This window comes from Jaculus jaculus, chromosome 6 (assembly GCF_020740685.1).
Source record: "Jaculus jaculus isolate mJacJac1 chromosome 6, mJacJac1.mat.Y.cur, whole genome shotgun sequence".
NCBI classification, from domain to species: Eukaryota; Metazoa; Chordata; class Mammalia; order Rodentia; family Dipodidae; genus Jaculus; species Jaculus jaculus.
The window spans coordinates 51,969,007-51,993,381 of record NC_059107.1 but is presented as its reverse complement, the minus strand read 5'-3'; the positions used below and the strand labels follow the sequence as shown (position 1 = coordinate 51,993,381).

The window sequence follows — 24,375 nt, the reverse complement described above, 5'->3', positions numbered from 1 at the left end:
GGCCAGGGTGGCCTCAAACTCACAGCGATTCTCCTAACTCTGCCTTCCAAGTGCTGGGATTAAAGGCATACACCACCATGCCCAGCAACATCTACATTTTAAACCTGAGAGAAAATCCTTGTCCAAATTAGCAGGGCTTTTAGTTTTCAGAGAGTCAGAAAGTAGTATTTTAAAAGGTTATTGAAATAAAGTACTGTGTGTTTCCTGAATACTAATTATAAAAACAAAATTCCTGTTAATGGCCCCAATCCTATTTAAAAATGAAACTGGAACTAGGAAGGTCTTTATGATACTATCTGATACACTGGCAAACTGGATTTGAGGTGAAGGCCAAAGCATGCGAAAAATCCCCTCTAAAACCTTAATCAAAAAATTTATTCTTTTCCCTCTCACCATGTTAAATCATGGGACTACCCTGAATGTGTTTGTAAAATATCATGCTAAGACTAAACCAAATCAAGTATAATGAACATCTCCTTAACATAGAAGGTGGTCACTAGAAAAGGTGCTGACAGCCAGGTGGGAGAATACTCACCTGATAGCTTTTAATAATGATGCTTATTACATGGCTATTTCTTTTTAAAAAATATTTTATTATTATTTTTTATTTGTGACACAGAGAAAGATAGAGACAGACAGACAGAGGTAGAGAAAATGGACATGTCAGGGCCTCTAGCCACTATAAATGAACTCTAGATTCATGCACCACCATGTGTATCTGGTTTATGTGGGTTCTGGGGAATTGAAGCTTTTTCTTAAGCTTCACAGGCAAGTGCCTTAACTGCCATGGCTATTTCTCTGCAGATTCATTCTCTGCAAGTAAAGACAAAGGAAACAAGTGGGGAACAATTCCAGGAAAATCATGCAATGTCTAAGGACAATAAGAGACAGAGAAAATATACCTCTTACATAGTGAATTCCAGGTCAGCCTGAGCCAGAGTGAGACCCTACCTCAAAAAACCAAAAAAAAAAAAAAAAAGAGAAAAAAAAAGAAAATATACCTCAGACTTGGACTTAGAGGATAGCCTTTGAAGATAAACCCATGAAGTTATATAATTATAGAATATAAGGATTTTCAGAGATCAGAAACTACTTAGATATTGTATTCGTTACTGTGACTCAATTACCTGACACAATGCAGTTTAAGATGGCATTTATGTCTACTTACAGTTCTAGGGGTACAGTACATAATGGTGAGGAAGGCATGGAAGTAGGAGGCCAGCTGATCACATGACATCCACATGAGGAAGAGAGGGAGGGAGAAGAAGGGAAGAAGAGATGAAGAGAGGGAAGGTATGTGGGTTGGAGAGAGGGTGAGAAAAAGAAAGAAAAGGAGGAGTATGGAAAGAGAGAGGAGGGAGGAAATTGAGCAATAAATCTCAATGCCCACATCATCCAGCATCATCCAGCATCCAGTGTCTCCTAAAAGTTCCACTGCCTTCCTAAACAGCACAACACTGGGGGCCAATTGTTCAAATTCATGAGTCTATGAAGGCACATGTGATATTCAAACCACAGCAGATATGAAATGAAAAACACCATGGCTTGGGAGTTAATACTGTTAGACATTCATGAGCTCAGTGATAAAATCAGCCCCTTCATCTCTGAACTTGGCAGCCTTCACCTTTTGGGAATGAGGACATGGGGAGGAAGACAGCCAGCACTAACTGAGCTCCCTCTGCTGCTCAGCTATTTTGTGAAACACATTACCCGATCCAATCTCTTTACTGCCTGCCATAATCCCTTAAAAGTGAACATTTACCCAGGATTTAGAGAACACACACACACACACACACACACACACACACACACACACACACACCTACCTGGCTTTCCAGCTCTTCTTGAGCAGTACTCGTGCTTTGCTGGGGCAGGAAGTGGCCTTATATGTTCTGTAAGGTTTCTATGGTTCTGAGTCCATGGCCTATATAATCTGTCCCTGATCTGTTTATCCTAGGAATGTGTCACTCAGGTAGGTATTAGCAGTGAACAGCTTTTGATCTTTCTTGTTCAGCAAAGGCAGGGACTGAGTGGATAACAGCAGAACATCATGCACTTGACTTTGTTATAAGACAATAATCCCCAAATGAAAAGTTAGGTATCCATTCACTGTTTGTTTAACTGTTTGTAATTTACTGACTGTAGATGGTCTATTGGAAGTTTCCAGCTAACTCCCTAGGGACTACAAACTGCTGATGCTGCTGAGAGTCAAATTTGTAGTTATTTAATAAAAATCTAAGAACCTACAGTGTCAAACAGGGAGGCAGAGTTTCTGTACCTATATAATGCCTTATAGATGTTCTAGGCTGCCTTAAAAACTCCTTTTTAGTTCATTTGTTTGAAGGGGGAAGGGATCTTTTGTGACTTTTTTATTCTGGTGATAAGGTATGAACCCAAGGCCTTATGCTTGCTAGGCAAGTGCTCATCCACTGGGACAAATTCCCAAACTTCCTCCCAATACTACTTTCTAAAGAAAAAATATTTTTTTTTTAATGGATTCTAGTTTTTTGGTGAGGTTTTTATTCATCTGCTTGAATAGAAAAAAAGCAGTATGGGTAATTCAAAATTCTTTCCTTCCTTCCTTCCTTCCTTCCTTCCTTCCTTCCTTCCTTCCTTCCTTCCTTCCTTCCTTCCTTATTTCCTTTTATTTCTTCAACACAGCACCCTACTATGTGGTCTAGGCTGGCCTTGCACTCAAGGTAAGCCTCAGCCTCTTCAGTGCTAGAAATACAGATATGCCTGGTTTCTATGTAGATCAGTTATTGTATTTTACACATCAAAAAGACTTTCCCAATTACCTTGGATACTACTAGTGCCTTTTATTATTTTAAGCACACGGGCATCATGATCAATCATCCTGCTAATATTGTGAAGAAGACAGAACATATATTAGGTTATGCTTCATGCATGAGAGAAAACTCAGGTATAGAAAACTGGATAAATCACTAATCTGAGATCACAGACGCTGGTAGTGGGCTGACACTAGGAGGCAAGTGAGTCCCCCCCCCCCCCATCCTCTCTCTCTCATATTGGCTTTCTGTCCAGTTTAGGCTGCTGACTTATATTATGTCCACATGCATTCATAACAGAGGAAAGCATGATAGTTTGCAATTTCATCTGCAGCTTGTACTTTTTATTGTAAATATATCTTATTTATTTACTTGAGATGAGTGAAGCAGGGAAAAAGGGGGAAAAAGAGAGGTTGTGTGCAAACACAAGTAAGCCAGGGGTTCTTGCTGCTATAAATAAACCCCAAGCTTATGTGCTCTGGATTTGTGTGGGTACTGGGGAATGGAACCATGGCCAATAGACTTTGCAGTAAGACATTTAAACACTGAGCCATGTTATCCCCTGCTTTTTTAATACTGCTAGAAAGTGAACCAAGAACAATACACATGCTAGGAAAGTGTTTTACTACTTACTACTACTGAACTAAATCTTGCCCTTATTTCCCTTTTTATTTTGAGACAGGTTTCACAAAGTTTCCCAGGCTGGCCTTGGGCTCACTCTGCAGCTCACAGTGGCCTTAGGAATCTCCCCATTAGCAGCTGGGGTTATAAGTGCTCAGCATCAAGCCTGACTTGCAAGTCTCCAATTGCTGTGAAAATTTGAGCATTGTAGTACTGTTACTCTTATTTCTACACATATACTTGAAATTTGAGATCATAGTTGGTGAATAAATTATTCTGGCAAGTGGCCCTGATTTCCTAAACTTTAGTACTTGTTCTAAAAATCACTAGCTTTGCTGAGCATGGTGGCACACACCTTTAATCCCAGCACTTGGATAGCAAAGGTAGGAGGATCACTGAGTTTGAGACCAGCCTAAGACTACATAGTGAATTCCAGGACAGCATAGGATAGATTGAGAACCTACCTTAAAAAAGACCAAAAAATAATAATAATAATAATAATAATAATAATAATAATAATAATAATAACTAGCTTTCTTAAACAGTGAGCATGTCAGATGCATTTCTGAACTCTTAGTAATACTCACTATAGCCAAAGTGATTCCTTCATACCATGGAAAAAAAAGTCAGTGAAGTGAGCAGTGTTCCACTCTCTGGTCCCAGAACCCATGCTGTTACTTACTGTCTTAAGGCCACTCAAAATGCCTCTTTCCTACCCCCCTGACCCAGGGCTTAATGTGCAGCTAAAGTGCCCTGAAGCGGTGTGCAAATGTTGGACTTCCCAGTGCAACATCTGTTCCTGGTTTGAGTAATTTCACCTTTTCGAGTAGTAGTGTTGCTAATCTCTTGCCATCTCTGCTCATTTGTATGAGGGTGAGAACTTCAGCTTTCCCATTTGATGTTTCTCCTGCCGTGATCCTTCCTAGCAAACATGTGCTTGACATTTGCAGGTTATTGATGCCACATGCGGTACACATGTTGCCCTTCTGCTCACAGAACGGAGCAACCAAGACTTCCGGGTTGATGGATGATAACCCCAGTCACAATGCTGAGCACTTGTGTGATCTCTTAGAATATTCAGGACATAAAAACACAGGACACCAAGCCACATTTAAATTTCAGATGATTTTGTTAGTGTCTTGGTATAAAAAATGGCCCTTAATTTTGTAAGTGTTAAATATTATCTGATGCTTGTTAGAACCAGAAAATACCATTTTTGAACTCTGACTGACATTTCAATGTAATTCTGTTCCCCAAGAGTGACCCAGACACCCCTCACAATTATCACATTCCCAGAGTGATCCACACCGCCACTCCCCATGATCACTTTCCTGTGGTAGTTCAAGCCCTGAGGCCAGGTGCACTGCTCTGCAACCAAGGAATTCCAATGACCCCCACAGTCCCATAAGTATCCCCTACTCTGTAAGGGAACAGGCTTCTGACCCAGGCCCTTCTCAGGCATTCCTGAATAAAGCCTGTCTCTGCTGACAATCTGAATATTACCTCTGATTTCTTTTTAGGTTTTCCTAGCAAAGCTAGACTTGCCTAATTGGTCCCACCCTAATCCCTGTCCCATCATCTCTTGTCTTTACTTAAAATTCTGATTCTTCATTCAATGTGTGTTTTTTTTTTCATTAAATTTTATAATTTAAAATACTACATTAAGGCTGGAGAGACGGCTCATTTGTTAAGGCATTTGCCTTCAAAGGCTGATGACCTGGGTTCAATTTCCTAGTACACATTTAAAGCCAGATGCACAAAGTGGCACCTGCATCTGGAGTTCATTTGCAGTGGCAAATGGCCCTGGTTTGCCCATTTAATCTCTGTCTTACTAATAAATAATACATCAAGTATTTAAAATAAAATACTGCATTAAATATTATATATCTTGATTAGTGAGTTCTTTGGTACTAAGTTCTGAATCATAGACAAATGTTTCATTCTTCTCACTTACCCCCAAGCTTGTCTCTATTATCATTTTTCTCATTGGAGAAATCTGGATAAAGACATGTCACTTGCCAGATAAAGTAAGCTCAGTTCTTAGGATTTATAAACAAGCACTTGGTACTAATTTCATGTGCTCAAACTGTCTTTTAATTTTTTATTTTTTATAGTGTTACATTGTATTTTTCCAAGCCACGGGTTTTTTAAATTATGCTTTGTTTTATCTTATTTTTATTTTATTTTTTATGTGTGGTGTGTATATGTGTGTATGGGAGGTATATACATGCAAATGAGTTTGCAGATATATGTCCTCTGTGAGCACAGGAGCAGAGGCCAGAGGAGCATATTGGATGTTCTCTATCACTCTTCTGCCTTATTTCCCAGGGACAGAGTCTCTCATTGAAGCTGGAGCTCCCTGTTTTTTCAGTTAGGCTGGCTGGCCATGAGCCCCAGTACTCCTGATCTTGTCTCCTCAGCACTGGGCTTACAGACATGTGCAGCCATGCCTTTTTACATGGGTAACGGGGCCTACGCTTAAGTCCTTGTGCTTGCACAGCTAGTGTTTTCATCCAAGGAGCTATCTCCCCAGCCCAAATTTATTTTTAAGAAAGTAAAGAGATTATTTTGGTTTACAATGTGAAGTGACAGAGTCCATTATGGTCAGAAGCTATGGCAGTAGGACCATAAGAGACAGCTGGCCATATTGCATGCACAGTCATGAAGCAGATAAGATTTCAATCAAACTTAGCTTAATTTTTGAGTAAGTTTTTTTTTTTTTTTTTTTAACTCAAATAGGTAGAAAGGTCATGGGAAACCTGTGGTTGTGGATCTCAGAAAGGTATTGGGCCAGAACTTCCTGAAAAATACCCTGTGTTTTGACAGCAGGCCTTTTGTTTGCAAAAAAAAGTCCAAGAGCAAGTATGAGTCTGTGCTGAACTTATGTCAGACCTGAATGGAGAAGTCAGGACATAGGGAACCCCTTACTAAGCAACCACATTCTCCAGAGACATCAAATTATTTTTCTTAATATACTTTAATTTTCTTGTAGGTTGATATTTTAAAGTTGTAAAATGTTAGCCACTTTATTTTAAGCTCTTCCTACTAATAAACCTCAGTATGTATATCTGAAAGAGTCAGCATATGAGTTTAATAGAGTGGGAAAGGAGTGTTTGTAAATCTTTAGACAACTAAAGATACTCACACATATGCACTGGTTTTGACTTTTCAGTGAAACCCTGCAAGGCTGTGCATCAGATATTTTTTTTCAGAAAACATGGTTAATTAAGCAGAATGCAGAGAAAAGTGGCTGTGTTCAGTGATGCTGTACAGGTCAGGCGTGTGTGTGTGTGTGTGTGTGTGTGTGTGTGTGTGTGTGTGCGCGCGCGTGCACATGTGCTTCATGTGGCCAGGACTGTTTCACTGAAACAGACCCTTTAGAAACTTTTTGGCTGGTAATTTCTTTTCTATCAAGAACAACTTGTGACCTAGAATTTCATTTCATCATATACTCAATAGCAGAGGCCTGTGTGATTTTTAGACAGTATGGAACAAGAATTGGCCTCTCTCTAGAACTATAAATAAATTGATGCATGTGATATTGGACTAATGTTTTAATAATTTAACAGTTTTGGTAAAAATATTTTGAGAATAATTGCCTCTTAATGTACCTGTAATGTTCATACAACTTCCAGCTATGTAAATCTTGTTGTGTGGTTAAAAGAAATGGAGATTCTCTCTTGATTTTAGTTTTATATATATATAAAACCATCAAACAAACAGAACATAAGAAACTTGAGCAAACATCTAAGTGAATAATATACTAAAACTTTTGTTTGTTTTCGGCTTCTATTACTGCTGTTAGAGTCATAAGCGAAATTTTCTTCATGACCTCAATCTGTGGGTTTCTTATTGCCATGTTAATCTCTGCTGCTTGACAGATCAGATAACAGAAATACCTTGTTTTCTAGTAAAGCATCTTTTGTTGTTGTTTTTGGTATAAAAGTAGCACTATGGTCTATGAAACAGTGGTCTATATTTCCTACTTCTGATAATTAACTTAGGTATCTTTAAAAATCACTTAATTGATTTCTATTTCTGTTTTAAGTGTGCTCACATAATAGAGAAGCACAAAAGATTTGTTTTTGGAAGCAAAAGCCATATACTTTCTATTTAATTAATCCATAAATGGCCAGAGCCAAGCAAATAGGTTTGCATGGAATTGAATATGGATATGTCCATGAATATCTAGAAAACCTATTTTCCTATTATCAATTTTAGTTTATATCTCAGAAAATAACTTTAGACTCTCAACTGTATTAGCTCTGTGCTAAAACATATCTTTTAAAAACTTGCTTAGATTCTATAACAAGTGATTTCCTGAATTATTTTTAACTTTTACTGTCCATGATACTGAATTTTATAAACAAACCTTTCTCTTTTCTTATTAGACTGGGAGGAAAGAAAAAGGGGATCCCCTAAACATTGCAATTGACAAGATGACGAAGAAAACCAGAGACCTAAGGAGACAGGTACTGATTTATTTCTGATTCTACTATATCATACTCAGAGGTTAATTCCAACAGTTTCCTTTTCAGGGTGGCTTTTCAAAGTTTATGTTCAGGTTGTTATTCATCTCTATGTAAACACAGAAATACTTTTTTTTTTAAAGCAAATTAGAAACTGCTGAGGAGAGAGATATACTACATACATGCTGTTGATGATAATAACCAATGAGAGTACCTTCTCACTACCCAGACACAATGGCCCAAGTAGAAACTCAAATTCACTTTTGTCATGTGTTTTTCAGTTTCCAGAATCCAGTCAGGCTGTGAGACTATCAGTAATTTCTGCAAAATCTGCTGTCTCAAAGTATTAAATTATAATGGTGAAAGAGAAATATAACTCTTAATCTGATGGACTAATTAATGTCTGTGACATGTATGGCCCAGTATATTCCATTGGGGACATCAACCTAGAGTGTTTGCTTATCAGTTGGTTGTTTGAGACAAACAGCAAAACCAGTGGAATTTGTTGGATGGTTTAAATGGCTCCTGGCTTCTCTAGTCTAATCCATTTTCTTGGGGGAAAATTACAAGAGGTGGGGATTCTTACCTTGAAAATGTTGTGTGAACATTGGCAAATGTTGTCTTGGGACCTTAAATGTTTTTTTCATTATGAGCTCTACTTACTTTGGCTGCATACTTTCTCTGCTTGTCATATCCCCACCCTTTGACTTCTGACTGACAAGCATCCTGCTCTTTTCTGTGGCTTTTGCATTTGTGTGCCTCACTTACAAAGTTGATAGTGCTGTTCAGCTAGAGTAAAACACTGCCAAAATGGCACCTGCTGTACTTTCCTCAGCTGGACAAACAGCATTGGCCCAGCTTCATCTACCCTTCCTTCTGCACGACACCAAACATGGACTAGCTTAGTGAGGAGCTAGGAAAAGAATGGAAAAGGAACATCTTAGAAGTGGTTGAAATGACCATGAAACAACTAAATTATTTACTTTTCTCTTCACTGTGACCAAGTATCTGACAAGAAGCAATTTAACTAGAGATTGATTTTGCCTCCCATTTTGGGGGATGCAGTCCATCATGGCAAAGAAGGCAGTGGGTTCAGCTGTTGGCTGTGGTGGCAGGAGAAGCATGAAGGTGCTTGGTTATGTCTAAAATGGATCAAGAAGCTAAGAAGACACTAGGAGGGTAAGACTATGAACCTTAGGCTCCTTAGCCATCTCCAAGTGACCTACTTGCTTCCATAGCACTCCATCTCGAAAGGCAGTATGTTATTTTCTCATCGCTATGATGAGATATCTGACAAGAAGCAACTTAAGGAAGGAAAGGCTTATTTTGCCACATAGTTTGAGGTTATAGTCATGATGGCCAAGAAAGCATGGCAGTTGGAGCTGAGACAGCTGATCACATTCAGTCCATGGTGAGGAAGAAGCAGGGAGCCATGAATACTCCTTCTCAGAATGCTTTCTCCTTTTCATTCCATCTGAGACCTCAGCCCATGGAATGGTGCCACCCTCATAGTTAGGATATCCTCTACCTCAATTAACCTAACCTAGAAAATTCCTCACAGACATTCCCAGAGATTATTTTCACAGTGATTCTAAATCCTGTAGAGTTGATAACCAGAGATCAACCATTAAACACAAACTCTCAAAATGGCACCATGAGCTAGGGATCAAGTATTACAAGTACAGGAGCCTGTGGGGTACATTTTACATGCAGACCATAACCACGACTTCTGCTTTTGGTGTAGCAGCCCCATGTGCTCTCTTCCACTTATCATCTGAACGGAAAGGCAGGCTTCAGCTAATTTCTTCCAGGAGCTAGCTCAGATACTTATGGAATCTGAAGACTCAACTGCTCCATTAACAAACCCTTTTGAGGACAGCATTATTATCCAGTTTATCTTTAAATATAGTATATTTTCCTTTATGAATTTATCAGTAATACCAATAAAGATATGTTGCCTTTCCTGTCTTATTAGATCAACTCTCCCTACCCAGCTGGTATGAAATTATATAGATAATAGGAATAAAGGCATTATTAGAAATGTTTGAATAAATATCTGGACTCTGATTTTAGGGATTACCACTCACTACACCTCTCTCCCCTCTCTTTCTTCAAGACATATTCTCACTCCATTACCCAGGGTGACCTTGAACTCGTGACAATCCCCCTGCCTTCATTGTTTCATCTCCTTTTCCATTTATTTATTTATTTATTATTTATTTTAAAGAATTTGCTTTAGGCTAGCTGCTGCACTATGGAGTGCGCTTTATATGTCTCAAGTATTTGAAATACAAATTTGGAGAGAATTTGCCATAGAAATGCTTGGTTGGATTACATGCCTGCTGCGGACAGTTTCACAAGTTGGACTAAACATGTCTGAAGAAGAGGTACCTCTGAAGACTGTAACACTGGCAATCAAAGTAGCCCTGCAGAAAATCTGTGCTATTGAAAGTGAACTTGCTGCTTTCAGAGTTCAGATTGTCAAGCCTGTGACCCTGCAGGGGCAACAAAATCTCAGAACCACATGTTACTGCAGCACCCTTGCACCCTACCACGTTCACCTCTACCCCCACCTAACCACCCCTCCACTGGAGCTCAAGGAAGTGTATCTCCTGTTGCTCTGGTAAAAGAAGGAAGAGAGCCAAAAACCAGCGCTACAACAACTTTAGCTAAGACCAACCCAAAGGAACCCAACACATCAGATATGTTAGAGGTCCTTAAAGATAGGAACAGTATCAAGCTTCAGTCAGTCAAGAGCTGGGAGCAAGATTCAAAGCCCAAGCCAGTGGTTGTTCCTGACCCTGGTGTACTCATAGCACAGGCTCTGAAAAAGAGGTTTGCATATTAGTATTAAAGAGGTGGTCAAGGTAAATCTGAATGAGAAGTTTCAAAGCCACTATCAGAGGTCACCTCAGACAGCACTGTTTGGCCTACATATGTTGAAGTCTACAGAAAAATGAAGGCTTTAGTTGAGAATGTTTCAGACTTAATGGAAAATGAGTTCAGACGGACTCACGCTTTACCTGCTGGCTTAGAGAGCTGTTTGGCTACTAGAAATCAATACTATTTAGTAAATACATGACTTGAATTTGATTTTACTTTTGAGATGGTCTGTTCTGGAACTTACCTTCACATACATGTGACATGTTTGTAATATATGAGGGTGTTAGACTCCAATCTTGAAACCATTTGTAAGATTTCAGATCATAGGAAAGATACCTGTGGATAACACTGTGCTATATTTCAATTCTCAACACTAATTAATCTGTGCAAATATGTTACATACATACATTTGGATGCAGAGACGTTGATTTAAGAACTAGTAGTATGCTGTTACTGTAATTGTTTCTAAATGTTTTTATACGGTTTCAAAATTCTACCTTTCACAGAATTCACAAAATTTGTTTGATACATATTTTAACCTCCTAATATATATGTATATATAAAAATTAGATCTAGTATATGTATAATATATTAAATATATTTAAATATATATCATATATAACTATATATAAATCTATAAATATGCATATATATGTGTGTATTGAATTTTGGTTAGTATTCTAATAAAAATAATGCCAATTATCTCTTTCTTAAACAAATATTTTAGTTATTTGAGGGAGAGAGAGAATGGAAGAGGCAGAGAGAGAGAATAGGCAAGCCAGGGCCTCCAAGCACTGTAAACGAACTCCAGATGTATGTACCTACCACCTTGTGCATCTGGCTTATGTGGGTACTGGGAGTCAAATCTAGGTTCTTAGGATTTGCATGCAAGTGCTTAACTGCTAAGCCATCTATCCAGCCAGCAAAATCTCTTTTTGTTTTTGTTTATTAAATAGTGTGTGTGTGTTTGTGGGGGGGGGTATTGCAAGAGAATAGGCACACCAGGCCCCGCTGCTACTTCAAGCAAGCTCAGATACATGTGCAAATCCAGAAACCATCACCCTTAGCTGCTTCCATTTAGAAACCTATTATAACAAACCTTACTTGTAAGGTATTGTGTATTAGTTCCCTGGAATGGGTCAATTATTAAATTAGCAGAAAACAGTAGGGGAATTTTAAATGATAAGGAGACAAGCTCTTTGGAGAGCTTCCTTTAAGGTGGCAGTGGGAAAAAAAAAAAAAAAAGTCTTCTTTCCTGAAATTATTCCAAGCCGAGGCTTTTTTCTCACCTTTCTAAAGATACAGAAGAGTTAAAATAATAGAATTTGTTTCATGGCATTAAGATTCGATAGTTATGGCATAATTTCCCACCACATCGGTGGGTTTGGTTCAAACACCTTTCTCTTTCTTAATCTGCCTTTCTAGGACGAAAATGGTCCCCATCTGTCTGATCCATCGCGACCCATATGTTAGTATATTTTTGTCTTTCTTCCATCTCTTTTGCCTCTCCATATATACCTGTATGGCACACATAAATGTCTGATCTAAATTGAAGTTATGGTTTTAGATGGAACATGCAGTGTCTAATTTGTTTGGCTGAGATAAGCATCACTTAGATCGAGGTTGCTAGTTGATAGGATTGTAAGGATTCCCCCTGGGTGTCAGGTGGTCCTGATACTACAGTGGCCTTGTAAAATGCTAGTGATTAAATATTTCCCTACTGCTAAGATACTTTCATTTACAAACTTTCCTGAGAACAGATTCTAAATTACAACCCTTAGTGATCCAGGGCCACATCTTAGGATACACATATTCCTTTTTAAACTACTTAAAGGCACACAATCTTACAGAGGGAGAAAAAAGGAAATTAAAGTTTATAGTTAAAAAAGGAAAGTTTTGGGGCTAGGGAGATGGCTCATGGATAAAAGTCTGCTGTGCAAGCATGATGACCTAACTTGGGATCCCCAGAACCCATGCAAAAGCCTGACAGGTGCATTTGTAATCTCAGTATGTCTATGGTGAGAAGGGAAGCAGAGACAGAAAAATTCTTGCAAGCCCATTGGCCATATAGCTTGGCATACACAGTGGCTAACAAAGAAACCCTGCCACAAGGAGAGTGGAAGGAGAGGACTAATATGCACGCGTGCGCACGCACACACATACACATACACCATCCACACATATAAAAAATAAAGATCTTCAGCAACTTTCATGAGTTCCCACTCTTTCAGTCTAGTACCTCTTCCTCATGGCCCTTCCCATGGTGAGCACTCTTCAAATGAGTGACCTTTGAACCTTGAAATGTTTCATTTATAAACTTAAAGGATATAGTCAATCATTGTTACTATCCTGGACTTCTTTAAAGAAAGTGGAGTTATGTTTGTCTACTCCTCAAAAATAAATTCAAAAGTAGTCAATAAAATGGATGGCTACTTAGAATTCTCAAGCTAGTAGAAATCCTTCTCTCTTGAGGGAACATGCCCCATGGAAATGGAGAACCACAGGTTGTAGAAATACATGGATATTATGTTAAACTCAGTGACACAGATCCATCTTTCCAACTAAACCCATGACAGTGGGCACTACTAGTGAGGAACCCTCCTGGGACTGTTGGGTTTGGAACTAGAAATGGACCAATGGAAACATAACTGCTATATTTAAGCATAATGTTCTAATTTTACAGCTGTGGATGGAGTTGACCCCATGTCTAAGCAACTATCACTATTGTAATTCTGGAATCAGACCAGGGTGGAAACAGAAGATTTTGGCTGATGCCATCCTCTGGCATTTAGGGGCTTACATGGTCCAGCCTTTTCTCAGAGAGGACCCAGACAGTGTTTTCCAGTTGCACCTGACTGTCATCCTTTTATGTACCACCCAAGAACTATTTTGAGCATATTTCTTAATATCTCCTTTGCATACAAGAATTTCTTAAAATCTATTTATCATTTCAATCTTGTTAATCTTTTATTCTAAGTTGATAAAATAGACACAAACTCTTCCTTAATGAGAAGCTGATAAACAATACCGGTAATGCTATGATGTTGCAGAACTTAACTACCATTATGCACCAAACCAATCAGGAGCCTATTTCACTTTGATTTTTTTTTTTATTAAGTAGAAACTTGGTATGGCCTCATCATATGTTGGCACCATCATTTCTCTCCTCCCCAACCACATTCTGCTGAGGGCCCTCCTCCTTGGGATTGCTGATATTCACCATGGAGTTGTGGGTTACGAGATGTGAGAGCATTAGTCAGTCATTAGAAGGCGTATGGGGCAATGCCAATGCCTCTGGATATTTCCTTCCACTCTGTGGATCTTACTACGTTTCTTCCCCTTCTTCTGAAAAATTCTCTGAGCTGTGGTGGCTGTGCTTTAAGTCTACTTTAGTGTTGTATTCTCAGAAACTTCTTGACTTATGCTTTGATATGTTTTTAGTGTTCTTATTGTCTGTCTCCATCACAATGGTGCTGATTTTCAGGCTCACCATGGGAGCACCACTCTTGCTTGTCTCCCCAATTCTGCTGTGATATCACCTAGACCCTGGATGATATGAGTGGGGTTGCTTATCACATAGGTTCTTGCTGCCTTATGAAAAAGATAAACAGATTCTCCAGTGGAGAATGAGATCAGCATAGATTAAAAGGGATAAACATTATTAATTAAGAGAGATTTTGATATGTATAATCTCTCTTTTGGCCAAAACTAGTGGGAGCTTCTTGTTGGAGCCCATAATCTTGGTGTCCATATGATTCCACCTTGGTTATCAGTTCCAGCTATTGATTCCTTTCCACTTAGTAGACCTCTTAGCCCATCAGAGAGTCATTGCTTACCCACCTAGTTTGGGTCCCAGTATTGCAGAGGTGTATATATCTTGTCCGGCTGGTTGCTATCCTATAGCAGTGTCCACTGCTATCACATAGTATTGTTGGCCATTTTCCTCCAGCAGCTCTTGTGGTGCTTTCCAACACTATCCGGTTAGACCACCTGGGAACTGGCTTCCTTCCAAATTCCAGCTGGATCTCTCCATGTTCTATGGCAGCAGTATGTGGTGTCTTTAGCAATAAAGTCTCACATTTTATCTCAGGTGGGTAATCAAGTGCTTTGACAGAAGCCTCTCATGTTTCAGAGACCTTGTAGGTCTCTCCAATCAACAGTTCAGTGTGGGTTATAACTGATTTCTGGTACAGGGAGTTACAGGCCAAAGCCAAATCTTGTAGAGTTAGTCTTCATCCCACCCTATTCAAGGCCCTTCTTCCCACGTAGTCCTTGCATACTCCTGTACAGGGTTATATCCTTCATTTGTTATCAGATACAGATATATTTTGTATGTAAACATCACATGTTGGTACCATCCTTTCCCTCCTCCCTTCCCCTTTTCTGAAAATGCCTTCCTTATTGGGGATGCAGGTCAACCCCATGGTAATTGTGGGTCATGCATTGTTGGGGTTGGGGGGTGAGAAGTAATATCTCTGTGAAAAATATCCCAGTTTGTATTTCTAACAATCTTTCCTCCCCCTTGTCCTCAAAATTTCCTGAGCCGTGCTTGGAGCATTTTAAGTCTTCTTAAGTGATGCGCACATAGAAGACTCTAGATATCTGCTTTCATAGGTGTTGAGTGCTCCCAGTATTTTTCACCATCACCCTTGTGCTGATATCTGCTTAACTAGGAAAGAAGCACTCTTTCTCATTTCCCCAATTCCTCTGTCATTTCAGCTGGGGTCGGGGTGGAGTGGATTCAGTCATTTATCTCCTTAGGTTCAGTTCCCATCTGAAAAAGAGAAAAAAAGAAAAGCAGACTGTCCAACAGAGAGTGAAGTCAGTGCCAGTTAAAATGGATAACCATTATTAATTTAGAGTGAATTAAAAGGGTTGAGAGACTGTTATAGTCTAAGGTTTGTGGGAGCTTGACAATGGAGAGAAGAATCCTTATCTGGATATGATTCTGACATGTTTCCCAGTTCCAGTTATGGTTTTCTTTCCACAGAATAGATCTCAGAGCAGCTGTTACCCACCATGGCTGTGTGCCACTATTGTACTTGTGTGAGTATCACATCAGGTTGTTTGCTTCTGAGTCACTTAGACTTTGAGTTGCTTGGACAGATGTTGACTTTTCCTATGTAGCACCTTCCAGCACTAGATAGGCTGATTGTCTGTGGACTGGCTCCCCTCTGGATTCCAACTAGGTCTCTCATGCTCTGTGCCAACAGTGTTTGGTGTCTTCAGCAGTAGGGTCTTACCACTAACCTCTGGTGGATAATCAAGTGATCTGACAGAGTCTTTATTGTTTGTTTGTTTTAGGAGATCTAGTAGGTCCCTCTGATCAACAGCTCATTGTGGATGTAGACCACATCCTGGTACAGGGAATTACAGGCCAGCACCAAGGGTAAAGACAAAAGAAAACTCCAGAGAAGAAAGAAAAATAGGAGAAATTTGAGGATAGGTTTCATCTCACTCTCTCCAGAGCCTTTGATTCAGGTTCTCTTTATGTCCTCCTGAGGGCTCCACCTTTTAGTCTGATTTCCAGGATATAATACTCAATGGTGCCAGTTCAATTTTGGTTTAGTTTTGTGTTCCCCACACCCCTTCCATCCTCCAAGCCCTACCCTCCCTATTACCCAAGCCTCAGGATGCTATTTATTTATTTCAGCAACTTGGGCTGATCCAGGTCAGGATCTTCAGATGAGTGAGACCATACAATGTTTGTCTTTCAGTGATTGTGTGAGTTCACTTAGAATGATCTGTTTCAAGTTCAACCATTTTTCTATAAATTTCAGTGTGTCATTTTTTCTTACTGCTGAGTAGAATTTCACTGTGTACATAAACTACAGCTTGGTTATCCATTTTTCCAATGATGGGCATCTAAGTTGATTCCAGTTTTTAAGCCATTATGAATTGAGCAGCTATCTCTGTGCTAAGATGTAGAGCTTTTACGGTAAATGCCTAGTAAGGGAATAACAGGGACTGTGGGTGGCTATATATTCATCCTTTTCAGGAGTCTCCATATTGATTTCCACAGTGGTGGTACTAGCTTACATTCCCATGAATGGTGAATGAGTGCTCCCATTTCTCCACACCCTTGCCTACATTTGTTTTTATTTGATTTTTCAATGTTTTCTATCCTTACTGGGGTAAGGTGAATCTCATATTTGTTTTAATTTGCATTTCCCTAATCCTTAGGGATGTTGAACATTTTTTTTTGTTTTTTTTTTTTGTTTTGTTTTTGTTTTTGTTTTCTAAGGTAGGGTCTCACTCTAGCTCAGGCTGACCTGGAATTCACTATGTAGTCTCAGGGTGGCCTTGAACTCTCAGCAATCCTCCTACCTCTGCCTCCTGAGTGCTGGGATTAAAGTCATGCGCCACCACGCCTGGCTGAACAATTTCTTAAGTGTGTGTTAGCCATTTGTAATTCTTCCTCTGAGAAATCCCTATTTAGTTCTTTGTCCCACTTTTGTAGTGGGTTGTTGGATTTTTTTTCTTTTTCTTTTTCTTTTCTTTTTACTGTTTAGATTTTTGAGTTCTTCGTGGAATCTAGATATTTGGTTCCTGCCAGTGGTATAGCTGGCAAAGATTTTCTTGCATTCAGGGGGAACCATTGACTATGCTTATGGTATGTTTGTCTGTGTAAAAGCTCTTTGGCTTCATGACATCCCAATAGTTGAGTGGTTGTTTAATTTCCTTGTCAACTGTGGTTTTGTTCAGGAAGTCTTTTCCCAGTCCTATATGGTGGAGTATGCTTCCTGTTTTTTCTTCCAGTAGTTGAAGAGTTTCAGGTCTTATGTTGAGGACTTTAACACATTTGGACTTGATTTTTGTGTACAGTGAACTGAGTGGGTCTAATGTCATTTTTCTACATATGATCATCCAATTTTTCCAACACCATTTGTTGAAGATCTTGTCTTTTCTCCAATCTACATTATTGGCACCTTTGTCAATGACCAAGCAGCTATAGTTGCTTGCCCTAAGGTCTGTGTCTGAAATTGTTTTTCCTTCGTCTATGTTCCTGGTTTTATTCCAGTACCAGGCTTTCTTTTTGTAACTATGGCTTTGTAATATAGTTTTAGATAAGGTATGGTGATACCATGAGATGTATTTCTTTTGCTGAGGATATTTTTGGATATACAAAGCCTTCTGCCATTCCATATGATTTTTAAGATTATTTTTTTCAATTTCTGTGAAGAATGGGACTGATATTTTTATTGGTGTTGCACTAAATCTGTATATTGCTTTTGGTAGAAGTGCCATTTTTACAATGTTAATTCTACCTATTGAGGTCCATAGGAAGTCTTCCTATCTTTTACAGTCCTCTATTTTTTTCTCGAATGCTTTTATGTTCTCATTATATAGTTATTTCACATCTTTTATTAGTGTTATTCCAAGGTATTTAAATTTTTTGTTGCTTTTGAAAATGGGACAGCCTCACTTATTTCTTTCTGTGTATATTTGTCTTTTGCATTTAGAAAAGGTACTGGCCTTTGTGCATTGATTTAGTTTCCTGCCACTTTGCTGAAGGAATTTTTCACCTTTAGAAGTTTTGGGATGGAGACTTTTGGGTCACTTATGTATAGGATAATTTCATCTGCAAATAGGGCTAACTTGACTTCTTCCTTTCTAATTTCAAACACTTTTATTTCTTTCTCCTGTCTTATTGCTTGGGCTAGTACTTCTAGTACTACGTTGAAGAGCAGTGGTGACTGTGGGCATCCCTGTACTGTTCCTGATCTCAATGGGAACTACTTGACTTTTTTTCCCTATTAAGTATTATTTAGACATTAGGAACTTAAATATAGCCTTTATTTTGTTGATATATAAACCTTTCATGCCTATTCTTTTCAGTGTTTTGATCATGAATGGGTGTTGTAGTTTGACAAGGGCATTCTCTGCATCAATTGAGATGATCATGTGGTTCTTATGGTTCAGTTTATTTATGTGGTTTATTACATTGACTGATTTGTATGTTAAACCATTCCTGCATCTCTGGGATGAAGCCTACTTGATCAAAGTGAATAATGCTTTTGATGTATTGTTGAATTCGGTTTGCAAAGATTTTGTTTAGGATCTTTGCATCTAAGTTCATTAGGGATATAGGGCTGTAATTTTCTTTTCTTTTTGCATCTCTGTCTGGTTTTGGTATTAGGGTGTTGCTAGCTTCATAAAAAGGCATTGAGGAGGATTCCCTGGTTACTAATTATGCAGAATAGTTTGGGGAAAATTGGTTTCAGTTCTTCAATGAAGGTTTGATAGAATTCAGCTGAGAAGCCATCTGGTCCTGGACTTTTCTTTTTGCAGAGGTTTTCAATTACCTTTTAATCTCCATGGATATGATAGATTTGTTTAGGAGATTAATCTGCCCTGAGTTTAGTTTTGGTAGGTGGTATATGTCTAGGAATTCATCCATTCCTTCCTGATTATTTAATTTTGTGGAGTAGAGGTTTTGGAAATATGCCCTGATGATTCTTCCAATTTTATTAATGTCTTTTATCACTTCTTTTCATTTCTGATTTTATTAATTTGAGATCTCTCTCTCTCCCTCTCTCTCTCTCTCTGATTAATCCATTTTTCCAGGGGTTTGCCAATCTTGTTTTTTTATTGAAGGAATCAACTCTTCATTTTATTGAATTTTAAAATTGTTTTCTTAGTTTTCAATTCATTAATTTCTGCTCTAATCTTGATTATTTCTTTCCCTATGTAGTTCTTTGTGTTGGATTCTTCTTGTTTTGCCATGGCCTTTAGGTGCACAGTCAGGTTATTGATTTGTGATCTCTATCTTTGTAATGAAGGCATTTAAGGGATATTAATTTTCCCCTTATGACTACCTTCATTGAGTGAGTCCCATAAGGTTTGGTAGGTTTTGTTTTCATTATCATTCAATTCAAGGAATTGAAACAATTAGTTTTTTATTTCTTCCACGACCCATTTATTGTTTAAAAATGTGTTGTTTGGTCTCCAGGAGCTGGTAGAGTTCCTGATGTGTCTGTTATTAACTTATATCTTTAAAGCATTATGATCGGATATGATGCAGGAAGTTACTTCAAATTTCCTGACTTTATGAAGGCATGCTTTATGGCCTAATATATAGTCAATTTTTGAGAAGGTTCCATGGGCTGCTAAGAAGAATGTGTATTCTGTAGAGTTGGGGTGGAAAGTTCAATAGATATCTGTTAGGTCTAGCTGATCTATGATGTTGTTAAGCTCTATTATTTTCCTGTTGATATTCTGTGTAGATAATCTATTGATGATATTGGAGTTTTGAAGTCTCTGACTATGTTGGTGTTGGTGTTTATTTCTGTTTTATTGTCAAGTAGATTTTGTTTTATAACTTGTGGTGCCCCTGTGTTTTGTGCATATATATTTATGATTGTGATGTGCTTATGTTGGATTATTCCCTTGGTGAGTAAGAAGTGGCCTTCTTTGTCCTTTTTGATTACTTTTGATTTCAAGTCTATTTTATCAGGGGTTTTTTTGGTCTAATTTTGTTTTATCAGATAATAACATGGAAAAACTTGCTTGTTTTTTATTTCAATTTGCTTGGAATATCATTTTCCAACCATTCATCCTGAAGAAGTATCTATCTTTGGTGGTGAGGTGGGTTTCTTGAAGACCACAGATAGAAGGGACCAGATTTTTTATCCATCCTGATAACTTGTGTCTTTTGATGGGTGAGTTAAGATGATTAATATTCAAGGTTATTACTGTGAGGTTTAATTAATCCTTGAAATAATGAGGTGTTTTATGGGGTTGAGTGTTTACTTGTGTTATGTACTATTTTGATCCTGGTCTATTTTAGTTATTGTGATCATCTTCTTGTTGGCTCTTCAGATTGGTTATTTAGCTGTTCTGTATGTAGTGTTCCCTTAAGTATTCTCTGTAGGTTTGGCTTAGTGTTCATATAATCATAGAGTTCACTCTTTTCATGGTATGTTTTGCTTTCACTGTCTATTATAATGGATACTTTTGCTGGGTAAAGTAGGTCGGGTTGGAAGCCATAGTTTTCAGACTTCAAAGTGTTCCATTCCAGGCCCTTCTGGCTTTTAGGGTTTCCATTGAGACATCTGATGTTATTCTAATGGGATTGTCTTGTGTGTTGTGAATCGCTTCTCTCTTGCTACTTTTAACACTCTATCTTTGTTTTCATTGTTAAAAGTTTTAACTATGATGTGTCTTGGAGAGTTTGGTCCTGCTTGTTTGGTGTTCTGTGGGCTTCTTGTATCTGGATGGCCCACTCTTTTGCCAGATTCAAAAATTTTCATCAATAATTTTGTTGAGTATGTTCTCTATTCCTCTGGTCTGGATTTCTTCTCCTTCTGGTTTACCCATGAACCTTATGTTTGGTCATTTTAGAGTTTCCCACAGTTCCCTTGTATTCAGTTTACTTGACTTTTTTGAATTTAGCAAAGTTTTTATCCTCTGGATCAGTTTCTTCTATCTTATCTTACAGGACAAAGGTTGTGTTTTCCACATGACTAACTCTGTTGATAAGTGGTTCTAGAGAGGTTTTTATCATTTATATTTGATTTTTTGTTTTCTGTTCTGTTATTTTGTATAATGTCCATCTCTTTTTTGAGGAACAATTTCAACTCAAGTTCTGAGTTTCTTGATGCTTCCGGTAGTTCATTCTTGCATTTGATCAAGTCTTTGTTAAGCTTAATCAACCGGCTGTTTAGTTCTTCCATTTCTTGGCTTGCCTTCAATTTATTCATATCTCTTTGAAGGGATCTAATGTCTTCTTTAATCTGGTTAAGCCTACTGTCAAAGGTTGAATGCTCTAGGAGACAATTCTGTTCAATTTCATTGATATGATGTTGTTTCTTTGACACTTTGCTTCAAGGTCAATGATTTAATTAATTAACTAATTAATTAATTTTAGTAAGATTCTCATTGGTTGTTGTGTTTTTATTTTGGGAATGAATTTCTGTATGATTTCTTTGGAGGCTTTCATAGTAGGACTAGGCATCTTTGGAGGAGTTCACTCAGCTTTCTGACTTTCATTGGCTTTTTTGGGGGAAGGGTTGATTTTTACCCATTTTAGGATGACCCTTTAATCTATTGAGTAAGAAGCAAATTTTTCTCCTTTAGCCAATTCACCCTCTGACTCAGGTGAACAGGGATGTTGGTACCTAGTGGCCAGTCAGGGTACCAAAGCAAAAAGCCTGATACCACAGCTTACATAGGGTCAGGGCTCCCAGAGCAAGGCCCAATGGGACCTACCAGGACCAGGGGACTAGAAGGTGCAATGGAACAGGGATCAGGTCTATTTCACACTTTGCCCTCCAGGACACAGACCAGTACAGGTAACTCAGAATGGGGAGTTGGAAGGAGCCCAGATACATGGGTCTGGTGTACTGACTCCAGACCACCAATTCAGTGTACACACTGACCTCACAAGGAATTTAGACGCTGGGGCTGGGAGACCCCAGAAGTGGATCTAACCTATTGACTCCAGACCACTGAGCCTGCCCACGCACTGACCACACAAGCGACTCAGATCCTGGAGGTGGGAGAAGCCCAGAAATGGTTTCAGCCTACTCATTCCAAACAACCTTGCCTGCCCACACATTGTCTGGGTAAGGAACTCAGACCTAGGAGGTGGGAGGATCCCCAAAATGGGTCTTGTGTACTCCAGACTGTCATGTCCACCCACACACTGTCTGTGCAAGGAATTCTGAACAGGGAGGTGGGAAGAGCCTAGGAAAATGTCTGGCCTACTCCCTCCAGACTGTTGTGCCTACCTCCACGCTGACAGCATAAGGAATTCAGACCCTAGAGGTGGATGGAGCTCAGAAATGGGTCTAGCCTCATCACTACAGACTGTTGAGCCCACCCGCATACTGCCTGCTGCAAGGAACTCTGAACTGGGTTATATCTTTTAGTCTTCTATCCAGGAAAATGTTTCTGTGGTACCAATTCATTTTGGATTCAGCTTTGTATCTCCCTCCCATCCCCCTTACCTGAAACACTTCCATTCCTCTTATCTAACCCTAAAATGGCCTGGCAGGTATGTCTGTAACTCAAGCTGTTTCAGGTTAGGAACCACAGAGGAGGGAGAACATACAGTGTTTGTCTTTCTGTGCTTGTGTGAGTTTGCTTAGTGTCATCTATTCCAAGTCCATCCATTTTCCTACAAATTTCATTATAGCATGTTTTCTTACTGCTAAGTAGAATTCCATTGTGTATATGTACCACATCTTCATTATCCAATCATCAAACACTGGTCATGTGGGTTGATTCCAGTTGTTAGCTATTGTAAATTGAGCAGCTATAAACATGGTTGAGGAAATAACTCTTCAGTGAATAGTGGAGCCTTTAAGGTAGATGCCCATTAGAGGCCTACCTGGGTCAGTTTGTATCTCTATTTCCATCTTATTTCCAGAGTCTACATATTGATTTCCATAGTAGTGGTAAAAGTTTACACTCCTAGCAGCAGTGAATGAGGGTTCCTCTTTCCCTACATCCTCACCAACATTTACTGTCATTTAAATTTTTAAATTATTGCCATCTTCATTACACTCAGATAGATTCTTATAGTTATTTTAATTTGCATTTCCCTGTTAGTTAAAGATGTTGAACATTTTCATAGGTAATCCTTTCTTTGAGGATTCCCTATTTAGTTCTCTACTCCATTTTTTGAATGGATTATTTGATTTTTTTATAATTTAGTGAGGGTTTTTATTTTGAGTTATTTGTAGATTTTACATATTAGGCCTCATCACTGGTGTAGATGGTGAAGTTTTTTCCCATTCTGTGGGTAGTCTGCTGACTCTGGTAATGATATTTTTGTTTGTACAAAGCTTTATAGCTTCCTGAGATCCTAGTGGTTGAGTGATTGCTAAATTTCCAGGGCTACTGGGGTATTGTTCACAAAGTCTTTCCCCACTCCAATAATATTGGGAGTCCCCTCCAGACAATTATGATTTACAGGTCTTATGTTGAGGTCTTTGATCCAGTTGTCATTGATTTTTTTTTTTTTCTTCTTCTTTTAGCATGGTGAGAGAAGCGGGACTAGTTTCGTTTTTCCACCTGTGGTTATCCAATTTAACAAGCGCCATTAGTGGAAGATGCTGTATTTTCTCCAGGGTACATTGTTGGCTCCTTTGTCAAAGAGCAAGTAGTTGTAGTTGTGTCTTCACTGTCAGCTGTGTTTTCCTTCAACTCTGTTTCATTGGTCTATATGTCTATTTTTATGCCAGTACCATGGTTTTTGTTACCATGGCTTTGTAGTATAGCTTTAGATACCTCCAGAGGTGTTTCTTTCACTGAGGATATTTTTGGATATATGAGCCCTTCTGCCATCCCATATACATTTTGAGGTTACTTTTTTAAATCTCTGTAAAGAATGATATTGAGATTTTTATTGGTATTGCATTGAATCTGTGTACTACTTTTGGTAGGATTTGCATTTTAACATATTATTTCTACCTATCCAGGAACAAGGAAGGTCTTTCCATCTTCTCATTTCCTCCACAATTTTTTTTTCTTGAATGTTATTATGTTTTCAGTACATAAATCTTTCATATCCTTGGTTAATGTTATTCCAAGGTATTTGATATTTTGTTGTTGCTGCTATTAAAAAATGGGACAGTCTTGAGGCTTTCTTTCTCTGTACATTTTTC

The 24,375-nt window shown here is 38.5% G+C and overlaps 1 protein-coding gene across 3 annotated transcripts in view; it reads left to right on the top strand.

Moving 5' to 3' along the window:
* Positions 1-24,375, top strand: part of Ctnna2 (catenin alpha 2) — a 1,209,750-nt gene that overhangs the window by 890,623 nt on the left and 294,752 nt on the right. For all 3 annotated transcript variants that reach the window (XM_004660539.2, XM_004660538.3, XM_045151911.1), the window contains one exon: positions 7,802-7,882. In XM_004660539.2, the coding sequence (XP_004660596.1) occupies positions 7,802-7,882 (81 nt within the window). The remainder of the gene's footprint in view (positions 1-7,801; positions 7,883-24,375) is intronic.